At 41.2% G+C, this 27,023-nt stretch overlaps 1 protein-coding gene across 1 annotated transcript; it reads right to left on the reverse strand.

Moving 5' to 3' along the window:
- Positions 1 to 15,746: 15,746 nt before the first annotated feature.
- Positions 15,747 to 26,773, reverse strand: LOC117445121 (fibronectin type III domain-containing protein 7-like). Its single transcript, XM_034080540.2, has 14 exons — positions 26,543 to 26,773; positions 26,369 to 26,381; positions 25,947 to 26,207; positions 23,308 to 23,568; positions 21,370 to 21,633; positions 20,629 to 20,892; positions 19,710 to 19,964; positions 19,382 to 19,639; positions 18,810 to 19,064; positions 18,228 to 18,482; positions 17,306 to 17,566; positions 16,986 to 17,015; positions 16,815 to 16,851; positions 15,747 to 16,331 (listed from the first exon to the last, which is right to left on the reverse strand). Exons 1-13 carry the CDS (start codon positions 26,585 to 26,587, stop codon positions 16,820 to 16,822), a joined length of 2,454 nt encoding a protein of 817 aa, XP_033936431.1. The 5' UTR covers positions 26,588 to 26,773; the 3' UTR covers positions 15,747 to 16,331; positions 16,815 to 16,819.
- Between the last annotated feature and the right edge of the window lie 250 nt (positions 26,774 to 27,023).

Here is a 27,023-nt window from a genome sequence, read left to right on the forward strand (position 1 = left end):
TGTCATGACAATATAACGAAACATCTCGTGAATTTGCTGCAACTGCCTCTTGCCAGCGCTACCCTGACGCCTGTTTTAGAGGTGAGGCGCAGGAGGAAGTAGCTCCAATGGGATGTAGCTTGAGCCCTGCCTGCCTGCAGGAGGGGTTGTGGTTTGAAGCCAGATGGGTAAAGCTTCGCATGCGATGAGGACCCGTTCCGCGTGAAGCCGGAAGCGCCGCATTTGAGCGGCCATGAAGCCAGTGATACCCTCTTGAGAGACTGAAGGCGTACGTCAATTGTTTGGGTGAAGTAGCCCGTTTCCATTAAGCTGGAGGAACTTCCGTGGAGCCCGATTTCCTTGTCTTTTCCTCCCGCGTCCGGGTTTGCGGGGCGGCCGGCTGGAACCGCTAGCCGACTGGGGAATGCCGCCTGTAGCTTAATCCGCCATACTGCGGAGCTGATGAATAATGCCTGGAGCTGGGACGAAGCCCTGCTGCTGCTTGCGCGTTGACACCTGGAAGACAGCTGATAGGAAAGGGGAGAGCCTATATAGAGGGATTAACAGGTGCGATGATTAGGCTTGTAAATGGAGGGGCGTGATAGGTTTAGCTGAGGAGAGGCGCTCCCTGTCATTTAGATGCAGGGAGCAAGTATTGCCATGACGAGCAATACGGAGTGTTAGGTCTTCCTGTCTGAACTTGCGCTAAGCTTCATTTAGGGTTTAGTTTGCTGCTTTTAATTCAACATTTACTGACAAATGAAAAGATTGTGCTGCCGATATTCCCAAATGGCAAGCCCGTGCCAATTATGATAATTTTGTTTCTTTATTTCACTAATATTTTATGGGTCTGAGCACAGAAGATTTCTGTATCGTATAAAGAGAGTCTTATAGCGAACCTTAAATTAAATAGCAATTACAGTGTGTGGTCAGGTGTTTCCTGTGAGCATTGTAAGCAGACATGTTGAACTGTGCTGTGTGTTGTACCCACTTTCAAAAAATATTGCGCCACTATGGCTTCACTGTTGACCTCAGGTTCACTGAGGGGCAAACAGCCAAGCTGCGATGTATCTGATGTTGAGGGGTAATCGGAGATTATTCATTATTGAGTGGGAAAAAAACTAGTTCACCAGACTTGAGCTACATAATAAATATATTCTAATTGCAATCTATTACGAGTGCTTAAAATCTGACTATTCAGGAATCACACAGCAAATGCTTTTGTGGAAATATGTATGTTATTATGTAACTTGTTGTTTTACAAAATAAACACAAAAGTGATGACATTTTGATCGTAGATATGATGAGTAAGGGTTTAAATATTGTAGAAAAATAATTTGCACAGCACAACATCATTAAATATGAATACATTATTTTTGGAACTAAGTAATCCAGTAACTGACTACAATTCTTACTTAAATTAAGTTTATTATTTAGTAACATTTTATATTTTCCCAATTAATTCACACCACACAATTTGAAACATTTCCAGAGAACATTTGTTGTCAAAATGACTAATGATTGAATATTTACTTATTATTTAAAGAGCAGTTATTTTAAGGAGAACTCTTCTGTAAATATACCACAGTATACCACTAACTCACTTTTACCTGAAATTAGAGCCAAATTACAGCAGTTGTGCCTGGATTTACCAGAAAAGGATGTGGAAATTACAGAAAATAAAGCACACACATCATTTAATTAATTGTAACTAAATGATCTGAGAGACATTTTGTATTTATATAAATGCACAGTTGATTTTCTTATCATGGAATTGTACTATCATTGAGATTTGTTTTACTTTGTGCATTTTTATTTTAATAACACTTTTCTGCCAGATTAAATAATGTATGGGTTTCAGAGGGTTGAACTAGATCTGTATTATATAGGTGACAATTGCTTGAGCCCCATAGTAGCAACGTCAATAGTAACTATGTGTCCCGCATGTATAAAATACTGTATGTACTGTATGTTGTTTCATTCATGATATTCATGAAGATAGAGGGCAAAGCACTGTGGGAGAGATGGATGGTAAGACTGAGAACCTTTCACTTTGCAATTGCCTGTAAGTAAATACAGTAACAATGTCAAAATGTGAGGGTTGTGGGGCCGGGACAAATATATGAATAAAGAATGTACATCACCGCTCAACAGTGTCTCAAAGTGTCTGTTGAGAGAGAAGTGAAAGTGCAAATTATTCGGATAAGCTGTCATGCAAACGTTGAATGCTTTGTGGATGATTTGCAGCTCAAAACAAGTTAAAGGGGCCCGATTATGATTTTTGGGGGTTCCTCTTTCCTGTAGTGTGTTATATAGGTTTTTGTGCATGTAAATGGTCTGCAAAGGCAATACTGTCAAAGTTCAATCCAGAGGGAGTTTCTCTCCCACAAATCCCCTGCCAGAAATTCCTCCATTGGACTCCTTTGTTTAGTTCAGTAACATAATGACATCACTATGTAACACTTACGCTTCTGTTGGCTAGCGCTCAAACATTGTACGTGACCGGCTAAGGGGCGGGACATCTCTAAGTGGTTGACCAATACAGAGCCGGCCAGCTAACCAATCAGAGCAGACTGGGCTCTGGTTTTAGACAGAGGGTGAAAAGAGGTGCTGCAGCACAGGCAGTAAGAGAACAATTTCATTTCATTTCAAACCTTTATTTATACAGATAAAATCCCATTGAGATCATTGATCTCTTTTCCATGGGAGACCTGCTCAAGTAGTTCCACATGAAACATAAAAACATAAATAGAACAACAAAGGGACATCATACAGCATCATTTACAAAATTATCCACATAAACAGGTACCAATAGCTTCCGATTGTGTAGCATCCAACCGAGCTTTAAAAACATTTAGTGGCACCAGATTGTTCAGTTTCCATTTAATTTGCAGACTATTCCAAGACAGAGGAGCTGCGCATCTAAAAGCTGTCTTCCCTAAGACAGTCCTAGCAGTTGGCACATTTAATAAAACAACTGCATTCGATCTCAGGCAGTAGCCACTTAAAACTCTCCGAAAGATCAGGGAGCAGATATAAGATGGAAGTTTCCCTAACATGGCTTTGTATATAAAAATGTACCAGTGACTGAGCCTCCGTACAGTTAGTGAAAGCAAACCAGCCCTTGCATACAGGGTGCAGTGATGGGTTAATGCTTTACAGTTTGTCACAAATCTCAGTGCACTGTGATACGCAGCATCTAACTTGACCAGGCAATTGGCAGGTGCATTCATATAGACCAGATCCCCATAGTCCAGCACAGGTAAAAAGGTCACAGTGACTAGCCTTTTCCTGGCCTCAAGCGAGAAACAGGACTTGTTTCTGAAAAAGAACCCTAGCCTAACCTTCAGTTTTTTTAGCAGGTTATTGACATGAAGTTTAAAAGTAAGACAATCATCAAGCCAGATACCAAGGTATTTGTAACAGGTAACCACTTCAAGTTTTGTTCCTTGCGTAGTTACAATATCTAAAACAGGCTCTGGTGTCTTTTTTGCTTTTGAAAAGAGCATTACCTTGGTTTTATCCACATTTAAAAGAAGCTTTAATTCAGAGAACTGAGTCTGAATAGTGTTAAAAACAGCCTGTAATTTAACGACAGCCTCCTTAATGGTGGGACCTGCACAGTACATCACGGTATCATCCGCATAAAAATGTAAAGTAGCTTCATCCACATTATCACCTACGCTGTTAATATATATGGAGAATAAAAGTGGTCCTAAAACAGAACCTTGTGGTACACCATTAGAAATGTTTAACCACTCAGAAGACAGTCAATCAAAATGAACACATTGGGACCTTTCAGAGAGGTCGTTCACAAACCACCCCACTGCAAGGCTGGATATGCCAATACTGAGTAGCCTCTGCTTTAAAATGTGATGATCGACGGTGTCAAACGCTTTGGAAAGGTCAATAAACAGGGCTGCACAACTCTGCTTATTATCTAAAATACTAGTAATGTCATTCACCACTTTCATTGTCACAGTGATGGTGCTGTGTTTCTTTCTGAAGCCTGACTGATGTTTAGACAGGATGTCATTTGTACATAAAAACTCCTTTACCTGTTCACTCACTAGGCGTTCGAGCACCTTAGCCAGAACTGACAACTTAGAGATTGGCCTATAGTTATTTAAAATAGTTGCCTCCCCTCCTTTTAGCAAAGGCAAGACATAAGCTGACTTCCATACTTTTGGAATTGTATTTGTAACAATAAAGAGCTTTTTGAACATTAAAGCATAGAAATAAGTCAACGTGGAGGCACTTAATACAAATATGAACCTGAAAACTAGCATAAGATGGCTCCTAGATTTTCATTTAATTTCAAACCTTTATTTAACCAGATTGGTCCCATTGAGATCATAGATCTATTTTTCAAGGGAGACCTGCAAAGAGAAATTTTTCTTTATAATTTGCTGGTCATGCTAATTCGCTGTTTAATTCAACAAAAGATAATCTCTAACATTTTCGAATATATTTTATTGCCAAAGGAATGCCATGAAAATGTTGAAGGAAAACAAACTTGTGTTTATCAGACAAACTATAATTACTGAGGATAATTATAATACTCTCATTGTGTGCTGTTTGCTCGGGGTTGTAAGATGCTCTGTCTCTGTAAAACATGATTGGGTCATATTGGAAACATCATATGTATTTACTTTCCTCCATCCGCTACCCAAATAGTATTGTAGCTCTAGAAAGGCATACTCCAGCCTTCAGTGAAGTTATGTTTTAGGTTCTCAAAGCCAAGTAGAAATTGAGCTTGTTAAAGAGATGAGTCGACCAGGAGAGATTATATTATTTTGGGAGAAAATGTATCTTGAAAATGTGCAGCATCTCAACAAGCCTACAAATAAATGCCAACTGCCAAATCAAAAGCTCCACGATTTATTAAAAATGGATAATGGTGAGAAATAACGGAAACATTAATTAAAAGGTGTGATTCACAACTGTTTACATCTTAACTATGAAGTGCTTGAGAGAAAAATGATACAGTAGGTAAAACTGTCACAGCTTTCTAGCTTCTATTTCAAGAAAATAATTTAAACTTGAAGATACATATGGCAAATCAATCAAACAGCGTTGTCTGCATCTCAGTTCACAAACCTTTAAAATACCATGAAAAAGTCATTATCATACATGGACTAATGAAAAGCTACACTACAAAGCTGAGAATTGACAGGGACAGCTCTGAGATTTGATTTAATATAATTTAAAATAGCACATTTCTGGACATTTACAGCATATATAGCTGTGGATTTAAACAATCATCCAGATGTTTTTTTCCTAATGTACCCAAGAATGGTTGTGTTTCATACTGAAAAAATCCACAGTGCACTGCAGGATATATGATGTTCTCTCACGATGAGCACAGAATTCATAGAGAAAATGTTGAGAATATTATATTGACCGGCTAATTATAAAACAGTCACTCTAATGGTTAAACTACAGATTGTTTGTATTGCATTGCTTCCACTCAAATTTGAGTATAATTGAAATTGTTTTCTTAAATATAGTTTTCCTTTTTCATGTTCAAAACATACCATTTCAAACGCACTTTTCCAGAATATTTGAAAAAGAGAAAGAAATGTGCACAAATAAAAATTAAACAAAGTCTTTTGTACAGTTAATGAACCTGGATAAAATGCCAGAATAATACGATAATGCACATGTTTTTTATGATATTTTCCAGCAGTGTGTACTATTGCGGGAAATAATCTGGAGCATGATATAAGCATGTTATATTATGAATATACATCATTAATACTTTTTGAGTAAAAGGAAAATCAGAAACAAACAAAATCATGTTTGCTAAATGTTTATTTATTTATTCAAGATGTCATTCAAAGTCATATTCCCTTCTTGTTTCCTGAGCACAGATGTGGAGCTTTGAGGAGCTTCCCGATCCCACCAGCACGGAAGAAGAAGAAGAAGAAGAAGAAGAAGAAGAAGAAGAAGAAGAAGAAGAAGAAGAAGAAGAAGAAGAAGAAGAAGAAGAAGAAGAAGAAGAAGAAGAAGAAGAAGAAGAAGAAGAAGAAGAAGAAGAAGAAGAAGAAGAAGATGTAACAACTTCATCTGTGCTGGACGGGCTGGGGAGCTCCTCTTCCTCTCGGCTGGTGGGTGGAGCAGGGGTTGTCGGGGGCTGGGGTGAAGGGCATGGAGGTCCTTACTGTACTCACAGGGTCTGGCACTAAGCTGAGAGCGGGCTGCTGTGGAGCTGGGTCTTTCCGGGATCATCGGTTGGTGACCCACTCTCAGCAGCCAAAAACACAAACAGGAGTCCTGCCCTGTGAGACAGAAATACAAATAATAATTACTCAAATATGCAAGCTGTTAAATGTAACCTCCAATGATGGAAAAATGTGATAAAGCTCCTATAATAAATACAATCCTTGTGAGGGGATCACTTACTAAGCCCCAAAAGACGACCCCCGCTCTTCATCAGTTGTCATCCTTTCTTTTGGTCGGGTCTGCAGTACTCATCCTCTTCCTCTGAACATCCTGGACGTTGAGTTTCAGTCTTCCACGGAGTTGCTTCTTGTAGGGAGGTTGATGCAGCGTGTGTAATGCTGGAGACCTGTTCGAAATCCTGAAAGAGACTTGGAGACTTTTCGTGACGTTAGTAGTCACTGCTTTAGCACTATATGTTGCACCTAGAAAAAACTGAGCATTACTTGAGTAAATGTGCTTGATTTAGTTTAACCACTGTCTTAAACTATGTACTTACCTGTCTTGTAAAGCCATCTATACTTTAAAAAGAAAGAACACACTACCATACCATGTTATCTTACCTCTGGTATCAGCATCGACCATCATCACATTTTATCCAAAAGTAAAAACGATATATAAAATTGAGTAATGTATGTATAAAAGCCCTGGTGATTTGACCTATCATCCAAGCAATACGTGTTTGAAGCTGTCTGGGGCTTCATCAGTCCTGCTCGAGCCTCGAGGCAAAGGATTTCAGATCCTGTAGCAGGAGGTCCAGAGGGATAGGTCGGAGAACATTTCTGGCACCACGCCTTCCAAATACTTGCAGGGGAGCTGCTGGACGAGAGGGGAGAGACGTCCGATGTCGGCATCACCATCGTTTACAACGTCCTCTTCCTCTTACCTCTGGTATTAGTATTGACCATTATCAAATAATATAAAAAAGACAATAATATATAAATAAAAACCCAATGCAAGTTTTGACCTATCAAAAAACCAGCAAGACGTGTCAGCTGAGGGAGGGGGGGGGGGGGGGGGGGGGGGGGGGTAGCTGGTATGAACATCGGCCATCAACAATTATTATCCAAAAGAAAATAAAGTCAAAAAATGTACATATTAATAAAATAAAGCCTATCGCCAACCCAGAAAAATGTATTTGAAGCTGCCTGGGGCTTCATCTGTCCTACCAGACGCAAAGGTTTTCAAATCCTTCAGGGAGCCTGTGGTCCTCTGGACGGTATCTCTTGTCCATGGGGGGCCAGGGGCCTGAGGAGGAGGGTGTCAAGTCCCTAAAGTCCTCTTCCCTGAACCTCTTGGTGGAGAGGCCGACGCCTGAGATGGGTGTTGGCGATTCCTCTTGCCTATTCCTCTTGGTGGAGAGGCCGAGGCCTGAGGTGGTGGTTGGCGAGTCCCTAAAGTCCTCTTGCCTGTTCCTCTTGGTGGAGAGGCCGAGGCCTGAGGTGGTGGTTGGCGAGTCCCTAAAGTCCTCTTGCCTGTTCCTCTTGGTAGAGAGGCCGAGTCCTGAGGTGGTGGTTGGCGAGTCCCTAAAGTCCTCTTGCCTGTTCCTCTTGGTGGAGAGGCCGAGGCCTGAGGTGGTGGTTGGCGAGTCCCTAAAGTCCTCTTGCCTGTTCCTCTTGGTAGAGAGGCCGAGGCCTGAGGTGGTGGTTGGCGAGTCCCTAAAGTCCTCTTGCCTGTTCCTCTTGGTAGAGAGGCCGACGCCTGAGGTGGGGGTTGGCGAGTCCTCTTGCCTGTTCCTCTTGGTAGAGAGGCCGAGGCCTGAGGTGGTGGTTGGCGAGTCCCTAAAGTCCTCTTCCCAGCAAGCCTCTTCCCAGGTCCTCTTGGTGGAGAGGCCTGATGTCGATGGAGGGGCTGAGGATGGAGCTGCTTCAGGACGTTCCACTTGCGGCTCAGGATCCTCCGGAGGGGCAACGCCAAAAGGGCGAAATGTCTGCCAAAAACTCACGGGTGGGCGCTGCTGGACAGAAAGGGTCACCATGGGGCAGCATAGGCATAAGGTGGAGGGTGCCGAGTCCCTTGAGTCATCTTCCCTGATCCTCTTGGTAGAGAAGCCAGGGCCCGATGTGGAGAGTGCAGAGTCGCTGGAGTCATCTTCCCTGAGCCTCTTCGTGGAGGAGACAAGGCCTGGTGTTGTTGAAGAGAAAGCTCCTGACCTTGGAGGGGCTGAGGGTGGAGCTTCTTCAGGACGTAAGGACGCAGGAACCTCCAGAGGGGCAACACCCAAAGGGAATGAGCAGGGATGTCCAGGGGGGTAACTTGGAGTGAAGTTCTGACGCAATGCCTCCCAAAAATGTACCGGTTTGAATTGCTGGGTGAGTGAGGAGAGACGTCTGATATCCACATAACCGTCATCACGGTCATCACGGTCATCACGGTCATCACGGTCATCACGGTCATCGCCGTCATCGCCGTCATCGCCGTCATCGTCGTCATCGTCGTCATCGTCGCCATCACCGTCGTCACCGTCGTCACCGTCGTCACCGTCGTCACCGTCGTCACCGTCATCATCGTCATCGTCGTCATCATCACCGTCATCATCACCGTCATCCCCGTCGTCACTGTAATCAATGTCATCGTCGTCATCACTGTCATCACCGTCATCACCGTCATCGTCGTCATCATCGTCATCATCACCGTCATCCCCGTCGTCACCGTCGTCACTGTCATCACTGTAATCAATGTCATCGTCGTCATCACTGTCATCACCGTCATCACCGTCATCGTCGTCATCATCGTCATCATCACCGTCATCCCCGTCGTCACTGTCGTCACCGTTGTCACCGTCGGTGACGACGACGACGGTGACGACGACGACGACGGTGACGACGACGACGGTGACGACGACGACGGTGACGACGACGACGACGACGGTGACGACGGTGACGATGACGACGGTGACGACGTCGATGATGTCGTCACTGTCCTCACCGTCATCACTGTAATCACTGTCCTCACTGTCATCACTGTAATCACTGTCCTCACTGTCATCACTGTAATCACTGTCCTCACTGTCCTCACTGTCCTCACTGTCATCACTGTCGTCACCGTCGTCACCGTCCTTACTGTCATCACTGTCATCACTGTCATCAGAATATTCTTCAGTGTCCTCTTCCTCCTCTTCGTCTTCTTCCTCGGAGGACAAGGGCCCGTATCCAGAATCTTCGGATGTCCAGTCTTCCCCCTCATCCTCTTCATCCTCCTCTTCCTCATCAGGAGCGTTGTAGACAGGGACATTACCTTCATCGCCTGCAGGACGCTCAATGACGGAGTTCTCAGAGCTTGGTTTGGGGCGGGAATTCAGAGTGTAAGTGTAGTCCTCAGCCCTGCACGCCTCTTCCCAGGTCCTCTTGGTGGAGAAGCCGAGGCCTGATGTCGATGGAGGGGCTGAGGATGGAGCTGCTTCAGGACTTTCCACTTGTGGCGCAGAATCATCCGGAGGGGCAACGCCAAAAGGGCGAAATGTCTGCCAAAAACTCACGGGTGGGCGCTGCGTGACAAGAAGGGGCACCATGGGGCAGCAGAGGCCTAAGGTGGAGGGTGCCGAGTCGCTGGAGTCATCTTCCCTGATCCTCTTCGTGGAGAAGACGAGGCCTGCTGTTGTTGGAGTGAACACTCCTGACCTTGGAGGGGCTGAGGGTGGAGCTTCTTCAGGACGTTCCAGTCGCGGTGAAGAAACCTCCAGAGGGGCAACACCCAAAAGGAAGGAACAGGGATGTCCAGGAGGGAAGCTTGGAATGAAGTTCTGACGCAATGCCTCCCAAACATTTACCGGCGGGAATTGCTGGCTGAGAGGCGAGAGACATGCGATATCGGCATAACCGTTATCACTGTCATTACAATAATCTTCAGTGTCCTCTTTCTGCTCTTCATCTTCTTCCTCGGAGGACAAGGACCCACTGTCATTACAATAATCTTCAGTGTCTTCCCCCTCATCCTCTTCCAAATCCTCTTCTTCCTCCTCTTCCATCAGTCCATGACATTCACCTAAAAAAACGACAGCAAACTCACCTTCATCCTCGACAGCGTTCCTGACCTCACCTACCTCTTCCTCATCAGGAATGTTGTAGACAGGGAGATTACCTTCATCGCCTGCAGGACGATCCATGATGAAGTTCTCAGAGCCTGGGGGGAATTCAGAGTGTAAGGATTTCTAGTCAAAGGTAATATTTGGAATAGTTTAATCACTTATTGGAAATAAATAGCACATGCATAACCTAGCCTATAACTTTAATTTAAAAGACATGACAGGAGAACCTGCGGTGAGAATAACACTGGGGATCATACATTATATTATTTTTCTGATAAACAGTGATGACAATTAAAATACTAATTTGGATTTTTGTTATTGGCAATATTATGTTCGTTATTTTTACATCTCTAAAGTGTTTTTTTTTATAAAACTGAATGAAGTGCATGTAAACAGCGCTCCAATAAATGCTGACCGTGGGGAATGCAAGACCCGGATCCCAAGAAAAAACTGAGTAGGCGTGTGGACAAACTATAATTGGTTCCAAAAAACAGCGTGCATTCATTTATAATATAGGCTATGCATTAATATCCATTGCGCAGAGTAACTGAATAATATAATCTAAAATGACCAGAGTAGTTTTCAGACTTTTCTTTAGTTTATAAATCATTATTTTCCTATAGCCTAGGCCTAGTTTATAGTTAGTCATCTTGGACGCAGAACGCGCACACATCTTCCTCCCCTCAAAAACTAAACAAGAAAAGCAATTTCAATATTTAATGTTAAAGTGAAAGTTGAATTAATATGATAGGCTACATTAGAAGGAGTAGCCATTTACAATAAATAAAGCTTCAACAATCAGAACGACACTCAGGGAGGCAGCCGCACAGAATAACGTGCCCTGCAGGGAATTGTGCGTCGTTGCCATGGTGCATAACTTGCCCCTAATTTTTTGCATTCTATGAAATTAGGCCCAGTCGCCATTTTGTTTTTGTAATTTTTTGGTCGTTTTTCGACTATATCTTGCATTTAAATAAAAAATAACTGTGTTTTAAAATCACTACACTCTTTATAAATACATTAAACACCTCTAGTGCTAAAAAAAAGTAGGTCTTATCCACAAATATGAATTTTAAACTGAAAAGACGTAAGTGAGTTTCTACTTTCTCCAAATTGCATTTGAGCAAAATAAATCCCAACATTCTATGAACTTTTCACCTTTAAACTAAACCAATCTCATTCATTTCCACTCAGAAACAGCTTTGTATGATTTTAAGGGGATATATGAACAATTAAAAAGCTAAAAAATATGTTTTGTAAACGTCTTTTTTTAATTTTTACTTTGAGTGTAGTTTCCCAACACGGCCTATTGCCAGCGGCAGGTGCTGCTCCTCCTCTGGGGGCCGGGGGTCTTGTTCAGCGTCTCCGGGTTTCCACAGCAGATTTGATAGTATTGTTTTTCAGAAGTTTGGTTTTCCAGCAGGTTGAATCTCAAAGAGTTTTCTCTCCACAGGTGAGTTTTGCAAAAGGTGTGCTCTGGTCAGAGTCCAAGTGCAAAGTGAGATCAGAGCGGTCAGCAGCTGCAGCCCCAACATTCGGTTTCCATGACTATGACGCACGTACGTGAGCTAGAGAGGCCTTTTACCAAATCTCATAGTTGTTAAATATTGATTGTTAAATTAAAAGCTACTAGGATTTATTTTTTACATGTAGCAGTATAGCCTACTTTCAGTGCAGTACTTTATTTTCCTTGTAATAGTAGCCTCTACAGCAGCTTCATCCCGTGTTTTATTTTTCTCTCGTTAGGTTAAGTTGCTCCTTTGTGTTTGTTTCTACCGCTTTCGTTAATTTTGGAAACGAATCAAATCTCTAATAATCTCAGTTTGTGTGGGATTGCCTTTTTTTTCTTCTGAATATTTCACTTTACCAACCCGTTTCTGCAGTACAACACATCTGAAGTTGAATTGAACAGATAGGCCTAAATACAATAGGCTATATTTCGTATGATGTGCAATATATATATTATTCTTTTATTAATCTCTAGCTTTATTATACATTTCTTAAAATGACTAGTCATGCTGGTTTAACTAAACTGCTTAACGGGTTACTCTCAGTAAATCCATGGGAGGTAAAACACAAAGGAAACTATTGCAGGAATAACCTACCTGTAATTTGAGACAGACAACGTAACTAAGTAGGCTACTTTTACTCTACCTACAGATTAAAAGTACTTGTATTTTACTTAGGTGCATAATATTTCGTACAAAAAACATTATATTGTATTCTGCACACTTGTCCCCCTGCATTATGTTCTTTGATGCCATAGCCCATGGATTCACCTCAGCTATCAACAAATGATGTATTACTGCCATCTATTGAGCATTTACTGACATTTCAAGCCAACATGAGAAGTTCTTAAAACGACCCTGCTGAACGTGCTAAAGTGAGATGTTTCTTTATAATTTGCTGGTCATGCTAATTCGCTGTTTAATTCAACAAAAGATAATCTCTAACATTTTCGAATATATTTTATTGCCAAAGGAATGCAATGAAAATGTTGAAGGAAAACAAACTTGTGTTTATCAGACAAACAATCATTACTGAGGATAATTATAATACTCGTCATTGTGTGCTGTTTGCTCGGGGTTGTAAGATTCTTTGTCTCTGTAAGACATGATTGGGTAATATTGGTAACATCATATTTATTTACTTCCTCCATCCGCTACCCATAGTATTGTAGCTCTAGAAAGGCATACTCCAGCCTTCAGTGAAGTTATGTTTTAGGTTCTCAAAGCCAAGTAGAAATTGAGCTTGTTAAAGAGATGAGTCGACCAGGAGAGATTATATTATTTTGGGAGAAAATGTATCTTGAAAATGTGCAGCATCTCAACAAGCCTAAAAATAAATGCCAACTGCCAAATCAAAAGCTCCACGATTTATTTAAAAATGGAGGTGAGAATGTAAAAAGTAATGCACACAGCAAAAATCACACATCACCCATAGTGTAAAATAAATGAATTCCTGGAGTAATAATAGCAGCCATTGCAGAATGATTGGCCACATGTGGATGACTTCATTGATTACACATAATGCCAGTCAGCCTGGACCCCAAGGTAAAGTTGGAGAAGCTGCTCCAGTCCAGCTTCCAGATTTCCGTTGCCAATCCAGATAACTTGTTGTGATATGGAGTGAAGGCAATGAGCTTTGGTGAGGCTTCAAACTCAAACTGGAGATTAGGGGTGTGAGGTCTCCAGCTGTTCATAGCCAGGACGTGTTACTTCAACATCTTAGTACCAATTATTTATTCTTCCCCCAAACCTTTCAACACAATGATCTGAAAAGGGTGGGGAAAATGAAATCAGGGGACTTACATAACTTGCAAACCTAAATACTCTTTAGCTAAACAAAATAAAAAGTGAAACCTTGTTAATATGAAGCGAATGTACTAACTATTATTTGAAAAAGTAATAAATGAGATTAAAAAAATTAAAACAAAAAGACATTTCGGCCACCTCGGTTTTATGTCAAATGAACATGTAGTTTTGGTGAAAATGACTTTAATTGACACAATAACGGAAACATGAATTAAAAGGTGTGATTCACAACTTTTTACATCTTAACTATGAAGTGGCTGAGAGAAAAATGATACAGTAGGTCAAACTGTCACAGCTTTCTAGCTTCTATTTCAAGAAAATTATTTAAACTTGAAGATACATATGGCAAATCAATCAAACAGCGTTGTCTGCATCTCAGTTCACAAACCTTTAAAATACCATGAAAAAAGTCATTATCAGACTAATGAAAAGCTACACTACAAAGCTGAGAATTGACAGGGACAGCTCTGAGATACTGCTAAAGTTTAATTTAATATCATTGGAAATAGCACATTTCTGGACATTTACTGCATATATATATATATATATCAATAATGTATTGTTTTTCACAGAGTTCAGCCACTTCTAGTATAAATAATGCCAAGAAAAACGTACAATTTATCGTCATTATCAAACTTCGCTTTGATTTCTTTGCCCAAATCATTGTCCGGTGGTTGGGCTAAGCCATTTCTTGGTATGGCTGTAGCCTACCCCAGCCATACCCTGGATACTCTACTGTATGGGTCTGAAAAAGGAATTGGACTTCCTCTACCTTAAGGCCTCAAAGCATTTCCAATACTCTATACTGTTGATGAACTTTCATTGTAGAAAACCTATTTCTGCCAGGAATGTAAAAAAGACGAAATATTTTGAGTAAAGACAAATAACATTATGTGGTAGCGAGTCCCACAGAAGACTTTTAGTTCGATACATATAGGGGGGAAATGAAGATGTTTAGGGTCCAGTCACAACATCCGAGGCACCTTATTCAAACTGGGGGGAATTATTTTGTTTTCTAAAGAATTGCGCTTTGCAAAGCTAAACATTGTTTCCAAACGGAATTAACTTAAATACAGACATGGTAAACAAATCACATTGCTGTTGCAGCTTTAAATATTTTTGCACTTTTAGTGGAAATGTTAAAGTAAAAATATCGAGAATACAGACATTTAAACTTTATTTTTAAAATTAAAAAACGTTCTACTCTAGTTGTTCTGGCCCCAATACTCCTCCATACAAATACTTCTAAAAAGGTATGAGTTTGAATAAAGAAGTTTAAAAACAATCAATGGACACAACTTAGGCCTTAGGCCTACTGCTATTGTCAAAAAAGAAATTGTATATGTTCAGTTATTATAAACACATTTTCACACCTCTTCCAGACTTAAGGAGACATATAAACAGAATTATTAACAGTCAAATAGAGCTCAAGCAATTGGTTAATCAGTCAACTTGAAAATAGATTCATTGTTTCCCATTTGATATCAATATTTTAATTTTAAATAACCTGAAAACATGTTTGACTCTGGGATACTGAGCAGATGTTTTATCAAGGACAGGATATCTGACATCAGATATCAGATTGAATAGATAAAATGAATACATATTAAAGGACTAATGTTGTTAGTAAATTGCCCTAGGGGTCAGAACTGAAGCAGCAAATGTGCCTGATTTACCTTAGTTTCAGTTTCACAACTAGGATTCATTTTCACCAACGTGTCTGAGCATTTAGACCAGTTATGAAAACTTGCCAAAAGCACTTCCTGCCGGACAACTTTCTTTGTAGCAGGAAAAGAAAATGTCCAAAGTGTGGCCGGGTAACCATTTTGTTCACCATTCTTTTAGCTAAGAAAGATAGAAAGTAAATGTGAACACTACTGACAAACAAGAGAAGTACAAGAACTCATTATATAAAGGCCCGTTTCGGTATAATATATATTACATTACAATTGAATCTGATGGATAGATCTGAAGCTGATCTTATTAAATATTATACCTTGTAATTAAAAATGTATATTCAAAAGTTATCAAACAAACCGAGGGAAGTTAAAAGCATTAGCCTTTGGATTATAGTGGAGTCAAAGTATTGGAGTAGGTAATTAGTTATGGTCCGCCACAATTTGGCACCAAACAGCATAAATACAAGATTTTGAAGCACAAATCTATGGGCAAAATAAACCACATATCACAAAAATGATGCAAGGAATTATTTATTTACTGAACTATGAAACGGGTTTTCACAACAACAGAGACACACATCACAAACAGTGGAATTCATCCTGAGAACACATGAGGTGACACATATCACCAGGAGGCTTCCTACTTGGGGCCGGACCTACAATTATTATTTACTTCTTGGCCAACCATCCAATCAATTATTCAGAAAATGAAGGGGCAAAATATTCAAGGTCTGCTTGGACACTGTTACTCTTTTGCCAATTGATCTTTGTCAATATGGTGATTTTTCATGAGGTACTTTTAACATTTTTCATGTCCACATTGTACATGTTGCCTCATGATAATTATTATGAGCAGCAAACATATGCACTCTCTTTGAGTGCTTGATCAAGATAGTTTAGGGAACAGAGGGGTATTGTTTTATCAGTGATACAGACATAACACATACAAATGTATTATTAAAATGATTTCACTATCACCACTGGACAACACACAGGCATGTTGTCCAGTGCAGGAAAGTCCTTCTTCTATTCATCCATGAGTTAGCTTTATTGCAGTGGTGCGGGACTGATGAAGGAGGAAGAGCAGAAGGGAAGATGGCGGTATTGCGTCTGTGGAGAAGAGATTCAGTCACATTCAGTTTGAAGAAATGTATATTCATTAAGTAAATTGTTACATCTTATAACAGCAGAGTGTCAAGTCAAAGTTTTCAGATCTTGAGCAAAATAATGTTTTATTGTGACCAGCAGAGGGAATCATCATTATACAATATACTTTATTATGTCATACTGTAAGAAATATCAATATCAGAGTTTTGTTTCTGTTCTCGTTTCATGTCGTGCCTGTGTTGCTTTAATATTGGTTTTTTCATAAAAGGTCATCTTTTAGCTTGCTTTATTGTCACATATATTGTTAATTATATTGTGAAGTTTAAAAGATGTTTAAAAGCTGGTCTCAAAGAGGCAAGCTCACTGGCTTCACATAACTTTATGCTTGCGTCTTTAGTCAACCACTATAGCAGTTGCTGCTACGTACAGCTTCCACTACAGGTGAGGCGTAATATATTTCTGTATAATTGTCGTATTTGTACTTACCATATCTAGTCCACGCTTCTCTTTCCTCTGTACATCACTGCAGAACAACAGGTTGAAATGACATTAGAGAAAAATAATAATTTTACTTCTTCAGTTAAATAATTGTTTGGGTGGTTACGGTGGAACTTAAAATAGAGTTATACATATATTTTTGCATATTATAACGCTCACCTGTACCAAGGTTGCTGCCTGCGCAAGAGACTGAGAGGGCAGGGAAAAAAGGATTAAAAGTCAGTAAAAATGTTGTCAATCACTTTTAAAATGATTCAGCTATGCCACCTTTGTTGTCCTGTGGTGCTTAAATCGTCTTTACTGCTGTTGTGCTCCAGAATACAGAAAGACATAAAATCACTAGTGCTAAAACTTTTCCGTGAAGAGCATAAACAGAGGGTTAACTTTTAATATAACAAACAAAAGGACACATTAGCGCCAAACTAAATTCCTATATTATTTATCATCATAAACAACTGAGAGAGATGTCACAATCCTACCCGAGTAGATCCTCTGGGCGCAGAAGAGGACTTCACTGCCCTCTGGTGAGAGCGGAGCCACCACCACAGTGTAGACATCCCCACACTGGATGTTGGGAACATCACAGCTGCTCTCCCCGGGGGAGGCGGTGCAGGTGTAGTTGTTCCTGCTGCCCACCAGCTCTGTGACATAGCTGTGGCCGCTGCCAGCACCGCGCCAGTGCACCCGCAGAGAGCTGTGGGCCATCCCATAGAGCCGGACGCCTGATGGACAGCAGGCACCTGAGGGAGAGAGAGACATGACGTGAGGTTTCTGCAGTGGCTTTAATGTCTGAAAGATAACCAGCCCTTTCAAAGAGAGCATGACCATTTTTTTTTTTGGAACATATATTTCACCGATCTGTCAAATGTTAATCCTGACGCCCATGAACAAAGCAGTCAAGAAATGGCTTTGAATTTAAAGTGTATTTTGTTGTTTTACAAAAAGGGTATGCACTCTACTGTTTTGTGTGGGTGTCAGAGCGCCATCTATTTGGCCACGAAGATAATGCTAAATGGTTAGATTAATAGAAGTAGGCTTACATTTTTCTGTAATTTACAAAACTATTTATAGTTTTTTTAATAGCAGCTACATTTTTTAAACATTTAGTTATTTTTTTACTTTGGAGGATTGTCCTCAGATTTTTTTTTTTTTATCTTAAAAATAACTACAAAAATGTGAGAACACCTTTTGTGCAAATAAATATAAAAAGTGTTTCAAATCCAATTTTATTGAAAATGATTAACAGATTCCTACTTTTATATAGATACATACCATAAACAATCGTCTTAGATATGTATTGCTTCTTTTTTTATAATAAAAGTGTCATGTCAGTGCTTTCTCGTAGATACACTACAGTTGCAAAGTATTTTCTTTTCATTGGAAGAAAACCCAATCACTCACTGGACGAGAAGCCCTCATAGGAGCAGTTTGACGGGCGCCCGCTGTGGCTGATCGCCTCCATGGTGACGGTGTAGTTGGTCCCACAGGTGATGCATCCCATGAGGCAGTGGGAGTCCATGGTGTGGCAGCGGGCGTGACCACGCGTTGATGTTAGGGAAGTGATGAATGTATGCGCCCCTTTAGCGGGAGACCATGACACATTGCTCATTGCCTGCGTCACCTGATCCACCACCTGATCCACCGGGCAGCACGGTCCTGTAGAAGAGGATGATAAATGTGGTGTTGAGGAGTGGAACACAAAACTACCATCTGTATCAAAATCAGAATCCCTATATTCGTCCCACAGAGGGGACATTTACATTCGTTACAGCAGAAAAGAGCAAAAGACAGCTTGATATTAACTAAGAAATCAGTTTTTATTACAAATATATCTGTGTTCGTATTCCATGCTGAGGAACCCTGAAGGCGTTCTTGAGGCTGTAGGTGGCGCTACACGTCACTAGCATGCCATTATATTGTTGTTTTTAAGTCCTGCCCGTACTTTATAATAAAATGGTTCAATCACAACTTTTGACCACTCACCTGTTTCCAACAATTCAGAGTAGCTGGGTAAACCCAAGCCTGCGGGGCTGGTTGCTATGACGCTGACTTCAAAGTTAGAGCCACAAGGAAGGTCAGTGATGTCGCAGCTGTTTCCGTCTGTGTTGCAGGTGCGTGTGCCGTCATCTCCCGACGCTGTCACGGTGTAATTAGCAAGCCTGTTGTTTGGAGTCCAGCTGATACTGAAGCAGGAGGAGTTTCTCTGAGTCAACATCAGATTCATCGGCATGCATGGAGCTGACGGGTGGAGGAAAAGAGGAATTAAGAGCATGATCAAACCTTTGAGATTACTCTACATACAGTACATGAGGAATGGATGTGAAATTAATTAATTGGCTGTGTAGGCTGTATTTAAATGATACTGTATAGCTCTCTGATGACCAGTATAGTTAATAATATTAGATATCAAGCATTTGAAGTCATTCAAAAACGTTTTAACTCATGTTTTACTGCCGTTTAAATGGGAAATCTGAAAATGAAATAAAGTGGGAAACTTTACAACTTCAAAATGTAACTGGATATTTGCTGGATACATGTGGGCACACGTTTCCTACCTGTGATTTGTGTGTGAGCTTTGCATGCCCGGTTGCATCCGCTGATGTCGTTGCAGGGTGTCAACACCACGCTGTAGGAACTGTCGCAGCTGAGGTCAGAGAGGGCGCACACCGGAGCCGTGTCGTTACACAGGATGACCTCTGAACTGTCTGCAGCTCGAGTCTGGTACAGCTCTGCCCCCCGAGAGACCGTCCACGTGATCTCAAACGTGTCAGTGCTCACGGCGGAGATGGATACACCCTCTGGACAACAGGGCACTGAAAGACACAGGGGGTGTGATACACAGAAAATCATGAATTCAAATCGGTCCCCTCAGTGGACACTTACAGGTGGTGTAGTTGAGAACCTGTCCTTCAGGACTGCTGCCAGCCTGGTTGAAGGCCATCACAGACATCAGGTATGTGTGGCCACATGTGCAGTTGTAGGTGCAGCTCCTGCTGGTGGTGTTGCAGCTCTCCTCTGCACCGTCTCCTCTCTTGATGAAGGCTGTGTAGCTGTTGACGCGAGTCACCGTGTCCCAGGTCAGCGTGCAGCTTCCTTCTGCCGACTCCACAACAGCCAGAGACTGTGGGGGACAGGGGACTGACGGACAGGACAGCAGGGAGTTTAGTCATATTTTAATGACAGAGGGTTTCTGAGCAAACTAGTGCTGCCATCATTTTTTAATCCATATCTAGCACTAATGTTAGAATTCTACATGCAACATAATAATGTTTCACATTAAACAACTAAATGTAATCATAACTCTTGTAGCGAAGTGTATGTTCAAAGTATCCGTTTTATTTAATTGCATATTAGATTTAATCTATTAAATTGATGAGAAAATTAAGAATTATTCTGATGGGAAGAAAAAGCTTTATGTATTTTATGTTTGAAGAGAATGTGAAGATTGAATCATCTTATAGCGGTCTCGTAAACAGATCGTAAATATGCAAAGACAAATAGATTTCTTGTCAACTTTCAAATTAAACCATTTTAATAATCCATTAATGGAAGGATCAGAGGTTCAAATTGATCCTGTAGTCACATTTATGGCATCGAAGTGTAAGGAACTTTGGATAAAAGTGATGCTAAATAAGATGTAATGAACTAAATAACTTCCAACCAACCAACACTTATACAGTATCTTGTGATTAATCCAATACTCCTTGCATTATTATGGCGTGCTCATTATATGTCTACGGTGCCCTATTACAAACAGATAGGTCACAAGTGTGATCGGAAATAAATGTAGTCTAATACTCACAGGTGATGAACACCACGGGGCCGGATGGGTCGCTGGGCCCGGCCTCGTCGGAGGTGCTGACCCGGACGGTGTGTACCTCTCCGTAGCCCACAGGAGACAGGGTGCAGGAGCTGGATGTGGAGTTACAGGTGAGGTTCTGGTCGCTCATCACATGGTACTGGAGGGACCCAAAGACCCCCTCATCCCATTCCCAGGACACTGAGATACCGGCCGAACCGTTATTCATCACCATGGAGACATTGGCAATAGATGGCATAGCAGGTCCTGTGAAAACATGCCCAATGATGCATTAAATACAAGTACACATAAAAACACACTAATAAGAGGAGGAGAGAAGTATAATTAGAGTAATAGTTTCTAAATTACTCTTACCAGTAATGTTTCGTGAGGAAAATGTTATTACTAATAATACTGTGTTCATCAGATGGCTGCCGTTCTTAGATATAGATTTCACAGAACAAATGGTTTTAATACTATTTCAAACAACTTCAGTCATGTTTTATGTAGCTTATATAGGCTACATCCCATGATAATCATTTGAAGATATATGTTTTTACACACTAAAAAAGTTCTGTGACAAGTTTATTTAAAATTGCAAGCCTAGTTAATATTTTCTCTTATCACTACACGTATAATATTTCTTACATGATCAAATAAAAAAAGGCACATGGACTCTATATACTTACAGGAGCAATCATGGGTATTTCCCACACACAGAAAAGAGTCTCGGTGCACGCTTACTTGTCATCTGGTCGATGTACAGACTGTCCTCTCCCTGGCGGCCCTCGAGGTCCCAGGCGAAACCCTTAATGACGTAGACTGAGCCCATATCCAGGCCGGAGACGATCCAATTGGTGTTGGAAGTGTTGTGCGTGATGATGGTGGTGTTCCAGGCAAACTTGTACAGAGACAGGCTGTACTGGACAGCGTTGGCAACGGGAGCCCAGGACACAGTGATGCTGTTGTTGCTGGGAGAGGAGGCGGAGAGCTGAGGAGGGGCCAACACTGGGGGACAAAGTTTAACATTATGAAGCGATTAGGGCGACTGTACTTTGAGTAAATATGTTTCTCTTGACTTTGATTGTTGCTTACTTAGTCATTTAAGATGTATGCTTTTGAAGCCAAGTCTTAAGGGAATAAATATCTTGAGTCATGTTTCTGGTATGTTTTACAGCAGTTAAGTCCTAGTCAAGCCCTTACTTTTTGTGAATCCATTTTTTTTTTATTGTCAGTAGTCACAGAGCCAAGCAGTGATGTCAGAATGTGGGCTGCACCCAAGTAACAGCCACTTCAGACTTTTATGCACCAACTAAAAAATGAAAATCATAGTTTTCATGTTGTTCATTCAAGGAAGCAAAATCAAATCAGAGGTGAATAATGGCAAACGGCCAACAAAAACGATGAGACTGCCTGTAGCATGTTGTGTTTTTACTCATGTGGATCAAATAGTCCCCTGGGCCCAGTAGTTCAACACTTTTAATCCCCATCTGATCAGATTTGGATTTTGGGTAGTTCAAAACCAAAAAACAGGATTAGGATCACTTTGATATCCGATCAGGAAATCCAAGCTTTAATCTGGATCAAATCTTCAAAACGGGTAGTCAAACCGAAAACACAGGATTGGGATCAATTTGATCCCAAAAAACTGGATTATCCTGATCCCACCAGAGGGGTGGATCTCCAGTGGATTACCAGAGCAAAATGTACTGTACAATTTATTTTAAAATATGTTTCAATTTAAATAAGATGGCAAAGTTTGTTAACTGAAATACACAATTTAGCTTTCATGGGAAATACATTTTAGGTCACGTTTGTGGTGGCCTATTTTGTTTTCAACCAAATGTTGATGACATAAATGTTTATGCTCATAAAAGTATCACAACATATTGTCAATCACAAATGTAATTTAGATTAAAGTAAAAATATCTTCAACAAAAAAAAGGTCCATCATCTGTCGTGATGACGGACTTTTTTTTGTTGAAGATATTTATTTTTTCTTTCAAATTTAAAAATATAATTAGACATTATAGAAGTCTCTGCAACGTGGTCTCTTGTCTTCCTTGTATTATTTTTCATATCCACTAGATGGAGATCGGTAGGATTAAAGCACTGATATTCAGGATCTAGTCATCTTGAAAAGTCGTAATCTGGATCAGGGTGATCCTATCCTGAATTGCTTTGAACTACTGGGACAAAATCTGGCCGAGTTGTCTGATCCTGGATCACAAAACATGGGATTTCAAAATCTGATCGGATCTGATTGAGATTAAAAGTGTTGAACTCCTGGGCCTGGGGATGGAGTAGAGAGGTGCCAGCCATGTTCTCAGGATCAGGTCCTCCTATTGTGTTCAACAGAGAAGGGTCCGGTATACTTACCATCTTTACTGGAAAGACCCCAAGCCATTGATCGGTAAGAAAAACCCTGGATTCTTTTTGCACAAAAACTGAAGATAATGTGTGTATTATTCCATGACAGGACTGTATACTCTGCTAAGAGACAATGAAGGAGATCAAGTGACTTCTACAGGGTATGGAGACTGAGAACAGCGCATATTGTTTTACCGAATATGTGACTCATTGCTATAATCCAGCCCTTGGGGGTTAATTGTTTACACACTGAATACATTTGCGGTTTTGTTTCTCAATCTTGAATTATGGACACTAACACTACAACAGTACCTGTCTTTGCAGTCACAGGGGAAGATGGCTGGCTCTGGCCTCCACTGTTCACAGACATGATGCTGAGTGAGTACTCTGTGTACGGGTCGAGGGACTCAATCTCAGCGGGGGAGGAGGACACGATGTTTTCTCTGATGAAGCGGTTGGGATTCTGCAATCGTATGATGTAAGATGTCGCCCCGGTCGTCAAGCTGAAAGACACGATAAAAGTCTTGCTGTCCTTCGACTTCACTGTCCGGAGGGGATCCATCACCTCAGGAGCTAAAAGATTCACAAGAAATGCAGTGTGACGAGATACTACACCTTCCCAGCGGTAGTTGGCAATGCAATCCATCTTTTTACCCACAGATTTCAGGGCAAACTATTTATTTTGTGTCTGCAACAGTAGGTCAATTTGAATGCTGAATGTAATAAAATAAAACTATTTGCTTAAAGAAAGGCTTATTTAAATCATGAGGCACTAACAGTGACTCTTCTGTGCTACACATCAAAGTATCATTTAAATGTATACATTAGTTATTCAGATAACAAATGTTTAAAAAACATTCTGACTGTAATGTGTATACCCTATATAGACAAGTATTGGGCCACCTACAGGAGCTTTTATAGAGGTATAGATTTTGGAGAATCTCCGTTCTAGTTCATCCCAAAGGTCAGGGGCGGCGCCGGGTACTGTAGGCTAGGGAAGGCTAAGTCTTCCCAAATATTTGAGTCACTGCATCCTGGTAAAATAAAAATATAATAATGTTTGTGTCTTTGACATTAGCGCTGCTATGCAGCCACCAGTAAACTGTACTACGAAGCCAGTTCAACAGACCCTGGATATGTTTGAGTTATCTTAACTAACCCTAACAAACGAGCGGTCCTACGACGCTGGTTATCAACTCCGTAAATCAAGCCAGGGTTTCTCTCTCCAGCTGAGAGCGCGTTCACGTGAAAGGGGCGGGGTTAGCTACATTTGACCAATCACAAACAGGGACAAGTGTACTGACAGCGCAGCGTCATACTTCATTAATGAAAAGTAAACTAATATTAGACAAATATGAACTTTAAACATCCATGATTTAAATGTATAATCCAGGAAACCACATAGCCACCTGCGAGGTGAATATATAACTGGTTAAAAAATAAAAACAAACAACAGAGTGTTTGAAAGCGTACAACAGTTTTATGATACTGCCCCATCTAAGACACGAGTGGATCTGACTTTAATTACATTTGAGTTGAGTGTTTCGTCAATGTGTTGCTTAAAATACTTCTGCATACAGTATAATGTAAGTGTTGCACAGCAGATACGGCTCGAGAAGCTGACTGATAAGGGAATATTGTGATATTGTTATATGATCGATGATGTGATATCAGTGTGATATGAATGATGCGACACGTCGGCGTCTTCTCTGCATACGGCAGTTTAAACTGTATTTCCTTTATCCTGTAATATGACTTGATAGATTTAAACTCCGCACACTGAGCTCTAATTGGTCAGCAGGCGGTGCTTTCACTGAGTTGATCTATTTTCTATAGACGCCGAGGGCGGGCAGCGTCAGGTAAAAGAAAGTTATTTATTAGCCTTCCCAAACCTGAGCCTCATGCGCCGCCTATGCCAAAGGTGTTCAAGTCAGGGCTCTGTGCGGGCCAGTCAAATTCTTCCACACCAAACTCATCCAACTAGGCCTTTATGGACCATGCTTTGTGCACTGGGGCACAGTCATGCTGGAACAGAAAAGGGCCTTCCCCAAACTGTTTCCACAAAGTTGGAAGCACAGAATTGTCCAAAATGACTTGGTAAGATAAACATTAAGAATCACCAGAAAAACAAACCCATAGCATTATCCCTCTTTACAGTTGGCAGTGGCACAATGCAGTCCGGCAGGTAACGTTCTCCTAGCATTCGCCAAACCCGTCCATCAGACTGCCTGATAGAGAAGCGTGTTTCGTCACTCCACAGAACACGTTTCCACTGCTTTGCATGGCAGCACTCCAGTGGCAGCACTCCGCATGAGTCAGCAGAGCTTTGGCGACTTTTAAGCACTCTGCGCCTCAGCACTCGGCGACCCCGCTCTGTAACTTTACGTGGTCTTTACGCGAGTTGCTGTGGTTCCTAAACGCTTAGACTTTGCAATAATAACACTTACAGTTGATCGTGGAATATCTACGAAAGACATTTCACGAACTGACTTGTTGCAACGGTGGCATATTACAGTACCAGGTTCAAATTCAGTGCGCTCTTTAATAATAAATTACATTTATAAAGCGCTTTTCCTGGTGCTCAAAGTGCTTTTGAACGACCCATTCTTTCACAAATGTTTGTAAAGGCAGACTGCAGGGCTAGGTGCTTGATTTGATACACCTGTGGCAATGGGACTGAATGAAACACCTGTATTCAATGATTAAGGAGTGTCCCAATACTTTTGTATATACACCATAGACTGTATATATATATATATATATATAGGCCAACACACGATATATTTTATATATATATATAATTAATTTGCCCGAATATCACAGAATAAAACGGTAGGCCTACTGTACTAACGTAACTAAAACACATGCACCAGAACGTTTTTTGTGTGTGATGAAACTAAACAAGAATAAAACACTCAGTTAATTGCTTTAACATCACAAGGTTACCTCACCTGAGGAAGAATCGATAGTTCCAATGTTTAGTATCTCTTGAGCATTATCCAGAGCTGCAACTGTGAATGTATACATGATGTTTGGGGAAAGAGAGTTGATGGTGCCCATCACTCTGTGTGGACCAAACACGGCATAACCAACGGGGTTGCCTGGGGAGTTCTGGGGGGCGGCGATGACCTTGTATGAGCTGGCTCCGTAGACCCTGGTCCATCTGAGAATCACGCTCTTCGATGTTGCAGAGAACACGGATACTTCGAAATCTGATGAGAGAGCATCTTTATAGTAGCCTACTTTTTTTACACCCTGAGAAATGGATTCATTTACAGATACATATACCATCAATATTGTGTGCCCTTTCATTCTCATATCAAAATGATATTACCATCTGCAGTGTAGTTATGGTAAAATATAAAATACATACCTTGTGCTGCAGCCTGCAAATGTAGATAAGAAAATAATAAAAACGGTTATGGTTTTATATGAAATTCAAGTTCTTGACTGTAACATTGTATCACTCCTTTTTAAAAAACAGGATTTCTGAGCCTGAAATGAAATAAGCAAAATGACTATAACACATTTTAGTCCGTTACTTTACCTGTGAGCATATGCTCAGCAAGACAAAAATCGCTGGCCACTTCATATTTTCTTGAAGTAAAATGACTTCTCTCCTCACACTATGCAGCTTCTGCTGGATTCAAATGCTTCTCTCTTCAAGGTTTCACCTTTTTCTAAACATACTGTGTCTGTGCTGGTATAAATAGTTGCATTTGGTCCCTCCCACTGAAGCAATTGACCAGTCACAGTGACATAGCGTGACGAGAGGCGAAGTCCCTCCCCTTCCGGTGGACCTCCAGGGGACCTTAAAGGTGGGGTAGGTAAATTTGAGAAACCGGTGTAGGTACCAGATGTGTTGAGAAGGGTCTAGCTGCGGCCGCGGCCAGTACACGGCGGTACACGACACGCCCACCTGACACGACACTACGGTGCGGTGGCTGAGAAGGGTCTAGCTGCGGCCGCGGACAGTGGAGGTTGAACCAAGCCCCCAGGAGTGCGCCGGAGTCTTGTGGCCAAACGGC

This window comes from Pseudochaenichthys georgianus, chromosome 4 (genome assembly GCF_902827115.2).
Source record: "Pseudochaenichthys georgianus chromosome 4, fPseGeo1.2, whole genome shotgun sequence".
NCBI classification, from domain to species: domain Eukaryota; kingdom Metazoa; phylum Chordata; class Actinopteri; order Perciformes; family Channichthyidae; genus Pseudochaenichthys; species Pseudochaenichthys georgianus.